General features: G+C 41.0%; 1 protein-coding gene across 2 annotated transcripts in view; it reads left to right on the top strand.

The window, feature by feature from the left end:
• The window catches only part of LOC110303161 (solute carrier family 5 member 4B), a 51,171-nt gene extending 39,469 nt beyond the window's left edge, over nt 1-11,702 (top strand). For both annotated transcript variants that reach the window (XM_085843357.1, XM_085843358.1), the window contains 4 exons: nt 4,922-5,090; nt 6,945-7,160; nt 9,084-9,189; nt 10,374-11,702. In XM_085843357.1, the coding sequence (XP_085699483.1) occupies nt 4,922-5,090; nt 6,945-7,160; nt 9,084-9,189; nt 10,374-10,585 (703 nt within the window). In that variant the 3' untranslated portion in view covers nt 10,586-11,702. The remainder of the gene's footprint in view (nt 1-4,921; nt 5,091-6,944; nt 7,161-9,083; nt 9,190-10,373) is intronic.
• The last annotated feature ends 2,080 nt before the right edge of the window (nt 11,703-13,782 follow it).

The following is a 13,782-nucleotide window of genomic DNA, read 5'->3' as shown; positions in this document are numbered from 1 at the left end:
GACCCTGGGGAGATTGGGGGCCTTGAAGACAGTGAGATGGAAGGAAACAAGAAATAGTAGCCAACGTGGGGTCCTCTTCTTCACTTAATTTTCAGGCAGAATCTGCCTGCCATTTTGTAGAATGCTTTAAAAATTAAAGTGTGAAACACAGAAGGAGAACATGAAACATAAATATGTAGCAAAGTTTTGTTTTTAAAAACTGAACACTCGGGACTGGAGACATGGCTCAGTAGTTAAATAAATCTTTTTTTTTTTAAATGAATGATCCTATAACCATAATTTTTGTCAAGAAATAGAAATTACTAGGACACCAAAAACCTCTTCTTGGGTTCCACATTTCCAGAGCTAACAATGGCTATTGGTAATGTGACAGGTAGTTCAAACCTTCCCAGGTTAGAATATGATAACCAGGGCTGGAGAGATGGCTCAGCCGTTAAGAGCACCAACCGCTCTTCCGAAGGTCCTAAGTTCAAATCCCAGCAACCACATAGTGGCTCACAACCATCCGTAATGAGGTCTGACACCCTTTTCTGGAGTGTCTGAGGACAGCTACAGTGTACTTACATATAATAAATAAATCTTTTTTTAAAAAATATGATAACCAGAATAACACAGTAGGATTTCTAATTCTTCCATGGCCAGTCATGTTGCATTGTTCTGGGATAGTTTATTCATTTAATCACTGTATGTATAGATATAGTTATGTGTCTGGCACGTGAGTACAGTGTCTGTGAAGAGCGACATTGGAAGAGCTTTAACAAGTTTACATTCACATTGGCTGCAAGGGGAATGCAGTGTGTGTCTAAAATATTGTGCTTTTGCAGCAAGAGCAACAATAATTAACACATTAACCACCTGGCATACAAACTCGAAAATGCCCCTAGTTCCAGGTCTTGACTCTTTACAATTGAAGTGTGTGTGTGTGTGTATGTGTGTGTGTGTGTGTGTGTGTATGAGAGAGAGAGAGAGAGAGAGAGAGAGAGAGAGAGAGAGAGAGAGAGAGAGGAAGACAGAGAGAGAGAGAGACTGACTTCCGGCCTGGAGAGGGTAGAGACGGGGCACAGAGTAGGACTCTGGCATGGCTTTAAAGTCTGAGTGTCTCTGGACATTCTAGCTCTTTAACTACACTGAAGTGCTGATGATAACTTCTAGAAAGCCCTAAAAAAAGACCTTTCTTGCTCTTTCAAAGGGTAAAACGCTGCTGGCTTAGGCGATCCACACCTGTAGCCTAACAGCTGAGGATTAAGCGATGCGGCCTTTGTTCTGTCTCAGCAGGAACTATGCTGCTCTAACTTTCAGCCTGCTAGTCAGAAGTCACGGGAAGAAAAAGGAACAGTTTGAAAAGTGATTATAATGTTTTCTACTAAGTGGTAAAATGCTTTCTAGGAAAGCTATAACGGGAAAACAGAAAGATCCTAAGGAAGACCAGGGAAAAATTCTTTTTCTTGTCTCTTTGTCCTCAGTACTTATACATCTTTCAGAATACATGATCACATGTTACAAAGTTCATCACAAGTTCACACAAAAAGTCAAATCATAAATTGAAATAGAAGTTTACAACGGGGAATGTTTCCATGCAAATCCATTAGGAGTAATTATCTGGCTAAGCATCCACCACCTGTCTCAGCTGCACAGGTTCACTGAAGGTTTAAAACCATAACTAAGTTATTAGTGAAGTTTTGTCTAGATAAACCCAGTCAATATTTTATCTTTTCTCTAGTTGCATATGTAGCAGAGGATGGCCTAGTTGGCCATCAATGGGATTAGAGGCCCTTGGTCTTGCGAAGATTATATACCCCAGTACAGGGGAATGCCAGGGCCAGGAAGCAGGAGTGGGTGGTTTGGGGAGCACGGCCAGGGGAGGGTATAGGGGACTTTTGGGGTAGCATTTGAAATGTAAATGAAGAAAATATCTAATAAAAAAAGAAAGAAAATATGAAAGTAGAAAAATGGTAATAAATGAAACTTTAAACTAAAAAAATTATCTTTTGTCCTACACCTATAGTAAATCATTAGTTCCCTTTTTATGACCTTTGGTTAATTCCTTTACAACCTCTTAGAATGAATGTGCTCTGAGTAGGAGAAAGTCTGGTTACTATCTAAGAGCAATTAACTGGTGGGAAACTGACAGAGTTCTCATTGCAGCTTTGACTATCAGAAAAGGATCTAATAGCAGTCCCAATGTAAAAGAGCTTAATAATCACTGATATAATTTTAGGAATTCTTTTTTGTTTGGTTGGTTTTTTGGGGGGTGGTTTTTTGTTTGTTTGTTTTGTTTTTGTTTTTGTTTTCTTTCTTTCTTTCTTTTTTGGTTTTTTGTTTTGTTTTGTTTGTTTGTTTGTTTGTTTTTTGAGACAGGGTTTCTCTGTGTAGCCCTGGCTGTCCTGGAACTCACTTTGTAGACCAGGCTGGCCTCGAACTCAGAAATCCGCCTGCCTCTGCCTCCCAAGTGCTGGAATTAAAGGCGTGTGCCACCACCACCTGGCTAATTTTAGGAATTCTTATAGGATCATCATTAAGACTTAAGAAGTCAGAAAAAAAAAAAAAAAAGACTTATGAAGTCATCTATTTGTCTACATAGCATCACTACAAGATAGTACGTTTTTGTGGAGCTGCAGAGATCTGCTCAAAAGGGTGGGCTAATACCTAGTGATTATTATATATGTTTAATAATAACAGGAAAAGCATATTAATAGCAGGAATCTTTCCTAAAATGATTTTCTCCCGGGCCTTGCCCATCGGAGCTTCGTTGTAGGTATAAGCTAAAGTAAAGCCGTCTCAGGAAGATCACCTGCTAATTACTAGCTTGTCCTACGATGGCTCCTGACAACAGACAGAGACAGAGAAATAAGGCCTGAGTTTCTTGGTGACCCAGACTTCATGGGGGCTCAGGAAGGAATAGTTCCAGTAAAAACTCACGTTGGGGAACCCTGGTGTTAAGTCCAAGGTCTCCCATGACCGATGGCTCTCTGAGCTTGGTGCCAAAAGGACTCCCTTTCTCAGTGGGACTTCCCTCTCTCTGCCTGACTTCCTTTGGAGAGCATCCCTGAACACAGGTGCCTGGCCTTACCTGAAGAATGACGTTGTGCAGAGCTGCATAACTCAGCACACAAGTTCGGCTCTGGCTTCCCACAGCACGGTAATTAGGTGATGTATTATTATGGCCAATTAGCTCTCTCCACCCGTACCCCTAGAAGCCCTTATGTATCCTATTCCTGGAAGAGAAGGTTTGTCTCACTGCATTGGTCTCCGGGTCCATCTGATCCACCCTGTGCACCCCCACTGCTTCCGTTGTCCTCGCTGGCCGACCAGTGGCCGACGACCCCTGGGGAGAAGAGAGACCCCACAGACTCATAGGCACAAGTCCTGTTAACATTTCAGCGATTATGTTAACAAGTTTTCTACCTATGTTGCCTAAAGCCTACAATTTCTCATAACAAAGAGACAAGAAAAATAACTTTTTTAAAAAATTTCTCAGTGAGATTTATGATTTTGTGTGGAAAATAAATAATTAACAACAACATCCTCAATCATGTAGCCACAAGTTCTGGGAATAAACTCAGAACAGGATAAAAAGTTATATCAATGTATATAGGTCCCTAAAGTGGTTTGAAGTAGGTGTGGTGTGGAGCCCCTCGGCTTCCTGGGAAAGAACAATAAGGAATCTATTCTACTGCTAGGATCAGCATTCGTGAGTCTAGGGTTGTATTTAATAGTCAAATCATTTTCCTATCTCCCTACTTGTTATCCTCCTGCTTGCCTTGAGCTTCACGTGACCCACTAGTACGGCGATCCCCGGATAGACAGTTAGCATCTGTCTTCTGCTTGACATCTGCTTGTACCGAGTAAATGACCGGGATGTAGTGTTTCAGTCAACAAGACAGTCATATTAGCGCAGAGGAGCTTGTGAGAGACAACACCTGCTAAGTGGATTAGCCACAAGGAGAGAAGCAGGCTCGGTTACCTACAACAGGAAATTTGATTGTGTTGAACACGGGACAGGGGCACTGAGGCAGAACGAGAGGCAGAGGGTGTGACTTATTTTTCAATGATAACAGCATGTGGTGGGGATGGGTGGTCAAACCTTTAGGCATCACACTGAGACTGTCTGTCCGGTTTTCCCAATAGTTGTAAGATTAGAGCAGTTCATAAGGCTGGGACATTTGTCCCTCTGTCCTGTGACAGACTCTTGGTGACACATCCACACCCTCCCCCCACTGCTACCACACTCTGCTCAGGCGATCACGCAGATTAGTAAATTGCTTGTTCACAATCTTATAAGACGCTGGGTTTTAAAAGGCAACTCATCTCCCATGGACCACAGCTACCTCTGATATGTGTTTTGTTCTTTTGTTTGTTTGTTTGTTTGTTTTGTTTTGTTTTGTTTTTACCTCCAAACAGTATTTTAACGAATTCATTTTAGCTGTTGAAATACTCGAGTTAGGAAGTATACATTCCCGTTTCTTACCCCAACACACCACGTCTGAGATGTTTGACATTTCCGTTCTAGACTCTGTAAATTGACTCGGTCTCCCTCGCTCTGGGAAAAAGGAAAAGAAAACTCTACCGTGTTTATCATATACGTTATTAGCGGTGGGTAGGCGTGGCTTCAGGTTTGTTTCTAATTCATGTGTACCTTGAAAAGTACTAGTCGGTTGCTACAATTTGAGTTGATTTCATGAATACACAGCAAATCTCGTGAATAAAAAAAAAAAGAAATTACAGCTAATTTTTTAAAGAAGTTTATTCGTTGACTCTTTTAACTACCTGATATTCTTTAGGCACAGCATGGGCCCAGCAAGGCCAAGCAGTTTGACTTTCCCTGGAAATCAAATGGAAGAGCAGGAGGTTCCTGTCAGGAATGGGGGAGCCGGGCATACTGCTTTTGATTAATCTTTAAATCACGGTGTTTTCCTGGCAGGATATTTGGCATGGTCCTAATCGCCGTCAGCATCCTGTGGGTCCCACTGGTCCAGGCGTCACAGAATGGACAGCTCTTCCACTATATTGGCTCAGTTTCTAGCTACCTTGGGCCTCCCCTTGGCGCAGTCTTCATGCTTGCTATCTTCTTCAAAAGGGTCAATGAGCAGGTAAGGGAAACTTGAGGGGTGCACGTGCGAGAATGGGGGGGAATTAGAACTGAAAAGGGCATTTTTTTAGCTAAGCACGGTGGCTCATGCCCATAGTTCCAGAAGATTACGCAGGAGATTGCCACAGAAAGACAGCTTGAAACTAGAAGTTCAAGACCAGCCTGGGCAACACAGTGACATCCCATCTCAAAAGTAATGAATGCATGCTGTCCAATCTACGTCTGTCACTTCAGGCCCATTTCAACTTCACTTGTGGTAAGCCACAGTTTATAATCCTCACGAAAGTACCTGACCATGGATGGAACACACAATCATATTAAACTCTTAACATTTTTCACAAACTGTGTACATTCATTGTAAAGTATTTAAAAAAAAAAAAAAAAACCACTTATTTTTCAAAACAGGGCTCAAACATCCAGTCATAGTTCTACCATATAATAATACTGACATCAAGTAAATCAAGCAAGTCTGTAACATAGAAACAACCATGTACCTACCTTATTTAAATGCTGAGAGAGTGGAAATGGAAGATATGTAAAATGTGTACCAGAAAAAAAGTCTACTGGGCAGTTGTGGTGCACACCTTTAATTCCAGCTTTTGGGAGGCAGAGGCAAGCTGATTTCTGAGTTCAGGGACAGCCAGGGCTATACAGAGAAACCCTGTCTCAAAAAAAAACAAAACAAAAAAAACAAAAAAAAAAGAAGGAAAAAAATTTTAAAAATCTACCACATTAGAACTACCTAAAATACATTAGATCCTATTATAAGTTGTTGATTTCTATAAGTGATTGATTCTTGTGGACTATATCTTAATCCACCAGCTCTTGCGAAGTGATAGTCTGTTAAAATAGTCTTCTGGTAAGAAATAGGAATGGAGCTGGGTGGTAGTGGCGCACGCCTTTAATCCCAGCACTTGGGAAGCAGAGGCAGGCAGATTTCTGAGTTCGAGGCCAGCCTGGTCTACAGAGTGAGTTCCAGGACAGCCAGGGCTACACAGAGAAACCCTGTCTCGAAAAACAAGAAACAAAAAACAACAAAAAAAGAAAGAAAAAGAAACAGAAATGGAGAAGGTGATGTCTGTTCTGTCTGCCATGTCTTAGTAAATGGGGCATTGAAATTCAGATGTAGTCTCCCACAGTCTAAAGCTCTTATTTCTAATCCCCATGCTGTGCCAGTTCCAGAGAGAAGAACTGAGAGTATGTGTTTCAAAAACCATAGATCTCTAGAATATAGAAAAGCTTTGACTTGTCAAGCTTACCTCCTATTAACCCTGAAAATCGGGGGAGTCATAGTTCTCCTTGTTTGGCAAAATAAATAGCAGGTGTTTGCATCTATAGATTGAGATTTAGTCCGAGTAGACCACATAGTTCTGGGGTTCAAAACGTCAAAATGTGATATCTAAGATATGGAAATTAATTTCAATCATTCTGTAATATGTCCATCATAATATAAGCTAGTCTTACCCATAAGTGTATACAAATAGCATTAGTCAATAATGAATAGAATAAAGTAGAAAGAAATGCACGGTGTGTACCTGGAGGGATGGCTCAAAAGTTACGGGCACTTACTGCTCCTGTAGAGAACCCAGGTTGGTTTTCAGCTCTAACACCGGCTCTCAAACACCTGTAAGGAGGTTCGGGGGAATCTAGCTCCCTCTTTTGGCCTCTGCAGGTATTTCATGCATGTGGTGCATATACAAATAAGCAAGCACATACACATAGACATAAATCAAAATAAATAGGTTTTAAAGTGCTCTGGTGTCTGAGAAACAAAGAAAACTTGTGTTCTTGACTTTCTCTGAAGGAAGCCAGTAAGCAGGACGGTAACCTTTTTTTTTTTTTCTTTTCTTTTCAGGGAGCATTCTGGGGGCTAATGTTCGGACTTGTGGTAGGCCTTATTCGCCTGATTGCTGAGTTTGTATACGGAACAGGCAGCTGCGTGGCTCCCAGTAACTGTCCCAAGATTATCTGTGGAGTGCACTATATGTACTTTGCCATCATACTCTTCTTTGTGTCCATAATAGTAATCCTGGGAGTCTCCTTCCTAACGGAGCCGATTCCTGATGTTCATGTGAGTAATGTTAGCTGCTATCCAGACTTAGACGATGGAAACATTGTAACTTACACTAGAGCTAGGATCCACTAAACGGCTGCTTTGCGCCTAACATATGCCAAGCCACAGAGAAAGATGTGTGAGATTAGGAAATGAACCAGGAATTCACAATCTCTCTAATAAGGCTGGGGGATATCTCCAGGCCACCGCCACCATTTCAGGATACCAGAATGACAGCACCTAGTGTTGCCTAGGAGACCAGGAAACCCCAGAGAGCAGAAGAGGCACATGGGCCGAGCCAGCTTAGGGGCAAATCAAATATCGACAGCATAAACGGAGATGAAATGCTCACAGCAGCAGGGATGAGTTCATTTTTGAAATATGATATTTAAATTGACCAGAAGAGTATAAATAATGTTCAGTGTTGGTAAGATAGTGGGAAAATTCCCACAATCCACAATTGTTGGTGAATATGTGAATCTTATGATCTCTAAGAGGGCAATTTGTAGTTGCCAATTTTTAAATTCTTATACCTATGGGTAAAAAAATGCATACAGTTAGTTTCTTATTAAAATATATGCAAATTAGGGAAAATTTTTCTCTGCATAGCAAAAACAATCATATTTTTATCACTAAGAGAATAATATAATGAAGCAGCACTAATATATATTTAAATGTCCATAACATGGTTGAATCAGGAAAAAGGCCTGCAGAATATTATAATGTGCCGTACTATCATTGTTAGATATATAAAAAGAGGGACACAAATACATTTGTGTAAGCATAGAAAAAAACTCTTAAAACATGAATCTGAGTTGGGCTGGTGGCACTCAGGAGACAGAGGCAGTTTGATCTCTAAGAGTTCAATGCTAGCCTGGTCTATCTAGTAAATTCTGGAACAGTCAGAGCAAAATAGTGAAACCCTGTCTCAATAAAAAATAAACAAACAAATCAAACAACCAACCTGTGATTTTTTATTATTTTTTATTATTTTTTGGTTTGGTTTGGTTTGGTTTGGTTTTTTTTCGAGACAGGGTTTCTCTGTATAGTCCTGGCTGTCCTGGAACTCACTTTGTAGACCAGGCTGGCATCTAACTCAGAAATCCACCTGCCTCTGCCTCCCAAGTGCTGGGATTAAAGGTGTGTGCCACCACACCCAGCCCCAGCCTGTGATTTTTGACAGAATTACCAATAGAAGGGGCAAACTGTGAGACATCAGAAAATACTAATCAAGCCAGGCATGATGGCACACGCCTTTAATCCCAGCACTGGGGAGGCAGAGGCAGGCGGATTTCTGAGTTCGAGGCTAGCCTGGTCTACAGAGTGAGTTCCAGGACAGCCAGGGCTACACAGAGAAACCCTGTCTCATAAAAGAATAAATAAATAAATAATAATAATAATAATCAGTATCGTAATCAGTATTGCTCACACGAGAGATAGGATAGTGAATGCAGCCGAGAGTCTCTGTAGGACAGCTGAATCTGTACCCTTCTGGTATCAGAAACCCAGAAGTAGGAGTCTCCAAATACTACTTGGAGTTGTGAGCAAATACTAGAATTAAAAATAGAAATAGGGCTGGTGAGATGGCTCAGTGGTTAAGAGCACCCGACTGCTCTTCCGAAGGTCCAGAGTTCAAATCCCAGCAACCACATGGTGGCTCACAACCATCCGCAATGAGATCTGGTGCCCTCTTCTGGTGTGTCTGAAGACAGCTACAGTGTACTTACATGTAATAAATAAATAAAAATCTTTAAAAAAAAAAATAGAAATAATTCAAAATGGTTGATGCGTTTTGGTGAGACAGTTTATAGATCTCTCCTTTTAACCTATCCTGCCCTGGCACAGATAACGTTTTTTAAAACTGTGCGTTAAATGAGGTATCATTGGATCATTGTAAATGACTCCCCATCACTAGTGAACTTGTGCATTGTCTCTGTTTAGCTGTACCGCCTGTGCTGGAGTCTTTGGAACAACACAGAGGAACGGATAGACTTGGATGCAGAAGAAGAGGAAACTCAAGAAGAAGTTGGTGGTGCTCTTGAAGAAGGTAATATCTGTTTGTTTTTAATACCACTAAATTCAGCTCCTGAGATTTACATATACATAACTAAAAAACTTAAACCATGTCCTCAACATGATCATCCAATATGAGATCCACTTATCCATCTCCAGTCCATCTGTCCATCCATCCTTCCATCTATCCATCCATCCATCATCTATCCATGAAACTGAGTGCCAGCTACCAAAATAACAATTACAGACTACCTCATCTCTATACACTGTGCTCAACAGATCAGTCTCGATTGGTCATGCCTGAGTGTCTGACACAATCTCCTCTCCACCCTCATCCCTCACTAGTCTCCCTGATACATCTTCTCCTCCAGACCAAGCTAGTCGATTTGTTATCAATGGACTGACTTTCAAGTTTTTCTCTTCGTTTTTATCTTTCTATCTTCTTCAGTGACCTCTTTCCCTTAGTATACCCTTCCATTTACATTATTTGAGGTTACCCTATTAAAGTCAATGTCTACATTAGGTTAGATGATAGTTGGGTATTTCATTAATTTTCAGCCTCTTTTAGACACAAAGATCATGTACTTTCTACCACCACACCCAAAATACTTGTGCTGTGTTCCACAGATTTCTGCTTTATCTTTAATTACTTTTCATAGATTACTGTTTAATAACATGTCTTAGTGGTAGTGAGATGGCTCAGTGGTTAAGAGCACTGACTGCTCTTCTGAAGGTCCTGAATTCAAATCCCAGCAACCACATGGTGACTCACAACCATCTGTAATGAGATCTGACACCCTCTTCTGGTGTGTCTAAAGACAGCTACAGTGTACTTTCATATAATAATAAATAAATCTTTGGGCTGGAGCAAACAGAGGTCCTGAGTTCAATTCCCAGCAACCACAAGATGGCTCACAACCATCTGTACAGCTATAGTATACTCATATACATAAAATAAATAAATCTTTAAATAAAAAAAAGTCTTAATTTTTCCAGTGCTATCTATCATGAAGAGCTTTGCACAAAACTCTTTTTTGTATGTGATCCGCTGTACCATTGGGATATATTTTTAAAAGTCTGACTGAAGGGCAGAATTTTTATTTCATATAATCAAACTTAAACATATTTTTCCATGGATGTCCCCCTGACACTCGCACCAACAGTGATGTCCAGTCCCTGTCCTTGGTGATGATGTATTGATTCTGTTTCCTGTTTCAGATTCTGAGCAATCCCGTGGCTGTCTCAAGAGGGCATGCTGCTTATTGTGTGGTTTGCAGAATACAGGGCCCAAGCTGACCAAAGAAGAGGAGGCAGCTCTGAGGCAGAAGTTCTCAGACACATATGAGAAGCCCTTGTGGAGAAACGTCATGAACATCAACGCCGTCCTCCTCCTGGGTGTGGCTGTCTTTGTCCACGCCTATTTTGCCTGAACCCTGAAGGAATCAGAGACTTAATTGTTTTTTTGTTTGTTTGTTTTGTTTGTTTTTTGCAATTTTTTTTTTATTATATGTAAGTACACTGTAGCTGTCTTCAGACACTCCAGAAGAGGGCGCCAGATCTCGTTACGGATGGTTGTGAGCCACCATGTGGTTGCTGGGATTTGAACTCTGGACCTTCGGAAGAGCAGTCGGGTGCTCTTACCCACTGAGCCATCTCACCAGCCCCCAGAGACTTATTTGTACTGAGTTTTCTTTTATAAAGTTGGCTGTGTGACAAAAGTAAATGACCGGTTGGAAATGTTTGTGCTCAGATTGCTATACACATGATTTCTTGCTTTTATCATACCCTTGTGATTAGTTTAAAACTTCTTAAACTCGAGGGGCAGTGGTGGCACACACCTTTAGTCCCAGCACTCGGGAGGCAGAGGCAGGCAGATTTCTGAGTTCAAGGCCAGCCTGGTCTACAGAGTGAGTTCCAGGACAGCCAGGGCTACACAGAGAAACCCTGTCTCGAAAAACAAAAACAACAACAACAAAAAATTCTTAAACTCTATTTAGCTATAAATGGCAATGTATATATATTTTAAGATATACACCATGGTGATTTGATATGTACACACTTTGAAATGATTATCATGGTCAATTTAATAGACTTATCATTTGATTTGGTCATCCTTTATGTGTTTATGGTGACAGTATTTGACATGGGCTTACCTAGTACATTTCAGTTATACAACAGATTTTTTTTTAAAGTGTAGTCAACATAATTTACATGGATTCCCAGAATTCTTTTTTTAATCCAAAATTTTATGCCCTTTGATCAACATCTATTTCAAAACTTGCAATATATAACTCAGTATTCATTGGCTACGATGTGACATCCCGATGAATGAGCATCACATGGCTACAAAGCAAGCTCTCCTTCTTCTCTGCACTTGTTCCAGGATGATATCTCCTCATCAATTGTTTCTGTGGAGCAAGCTTCCTTTTGTATTTATATTTACAAGTATTTGTAATGCAGTTGTATGTTTGTCTTGTTTCTATTCTACCTCCCTGAAAAGGGTCTATAAATATGATAGCAATGAACGAATTAAAGGGCTTGACCTTGTGTTTACTGGAAATCTGTACCTCATATTCATTCCGCTCTCTCTTCCTCTCTCTCTCTCACACACACAGACACACAGAGACACACAGACACACACACACACACACAGAGACACACACACACAGACACACACACACACACACACACACACACACACACACACACACACACACACACACACGCTCACTCTGCTCCGCTCAGGCTCCTCTCAAGGCCAGGTCGTCTGCTGCTGGCCATGCTCAGACCACAACTTTCTCTCTTTATTCTGGACACTTCCGGATGCCTCCCGGTGTTCTCTCTCTCTCTCTCTCTCTCTCTCTCTCTCTCTCTCTCTCTCTCTCTCTCTCTCTCTCTCTCTCTCTCTCTCTCTTTCTCTCTCTCTCTTCTACAACAAAATCCTTCCCCCTTAACTGAGTGGGAAAAGGAAAGGAAAGTCCATGACTACTCCTAGGTATGGTGGAGGAGACAGTTTAGTCTAGAGATGCAGGAGAGCAGATAGCCAGAGGCAGACACATCTGGAAGAGTCACGACCCTGAGTCACGTGGGAAGAGCGGGTGGGGGGAGGGAGAGAAAGGAACGGCCTACAGAAGCCAGGAGGGAGGACCCTCTAGGGAAGGGTGGAGGGAGAAAGCTGGAGAGTCCAGGGTAGAGTGTGCGGTGCGCCAGCCATACACTGTAACAGGTAGTGACTGAGGGATACTGGGAGATACCAGGTCCGCTTTGATAAGTCAAAAAGCACCTTAGTCCCTTGTCTGGGGGGTTGAAAATAACATTAACTGCTGGGCGGTGGTAGCGCACGCCTTTAATCCCAGCACTCGGAAGGCAGAGGCAGGCAGATTTCTGATTTCGAGGCCAGCCTGGTCTACAAAGTGAGTTCCAGGACAGACAGGGCTATACAGAGAAACCCTGTCTCGAAAAAAATACCAAAAATACCAAAAAAAAAAAAAAAGAAAAGAAAAGAAAAGAAAAGAAAAGAAAAGAAAAGAAAAGAAAAGAAAAGAAAAGAAAAGAAAAGAGAAAAGAACATTAACTACATCAATCACATAGTGGTCATGTCAGTTTTTATAGCCTTTAATACCAGAGACGAAAGAGCCCTACAAAATAAAAATTACAAAACAATGATCAAAGAAAATTTAAAAACATTCATACAGGGCTGGTGAGATGGCTCAGTGGTTAAGAGCACCATCTGCTCTTCCAAAGGTCCTGAGTTCAAATCCCAGCAACCACATGGTGGCTCACAACCATCCATAACAAAATCTGATGCCCTCTTCTGGAGTGTCTGAAGACAGCTAGAGTGTACTCACATATAATAAATAAGTAAGTAAATAAATAAATAAATATTAAGAAAAAACACGCATACACATGTGCACTGATTAATTTTTTGTTCTTGCCAAAGCAAAGTCTATCAAAATACCAATCACATTCTTCAAAGAATGGGGGGGAAATTCTGAAAATGTGTATGCTACCACAAAGCAAACAATAGCCAGAGTCAAACCCAACTTGAGTAAAATTAACAAGGTCAGGGGCATTATCCTTTCTAATTCTCATCTACCAAGATGAGAATTACTACAAAGTTGCAGTGAAATGCTGTGGACTAGCCATCTAGGTCAAAAGAGAACCTAAAAGCAAACTGACCCCACAGGGGAGAGGGATTTCAGCTCTATCACACTCATCCAAAGCTCTTGGAAATCGTGTGTGTGTGTGTGTGTGTGTGTGTGTGTGTGTGTGACTTGTCTGCTCTTCAGTTTGTTTTCAAAATGTTGAACACTTCCTTTTTAACATTGCATTCCTTAAGGCTGAAGAACTTCTACCATTAAAACTTATTTTTGTTTGGTTCCTGATCCTGACAAGGGACTGAGGTGTATATTTTTTTTAAATCATTTTTATGTTTTTTATTTAGTGTTTTTTAAAGATTTATTTATTTATTATATGTAAGTACACTGTAGCTTTCTTTAGACACCCCAGAAGAGGGCATCAGATCTCATTATAGATGGTTGTGAGACACCATGTGGTTGCTGGGATTTGAACTCACGACCTTTGGAAGAACAGTCAGTGCTCTTAACCAACCGCTGAGCCATCTCTC

Source organism: Mus caroli, unplaced genomic scaffold (genome assembly GCF_978045245.1).
Source record: "Mus caroli unplaced genomic scaffold, Mus_caroli_1 scaffold_9, whole genome shotgun sequence".
NCBI lineage: Eukaryota > Metazoa > Chordata > Mammalia > Rodentia > Muridae > Mus > Mus caroli.
This window is presented reverse-complemented; position numbering and strand designations above follow the sequence as displayed.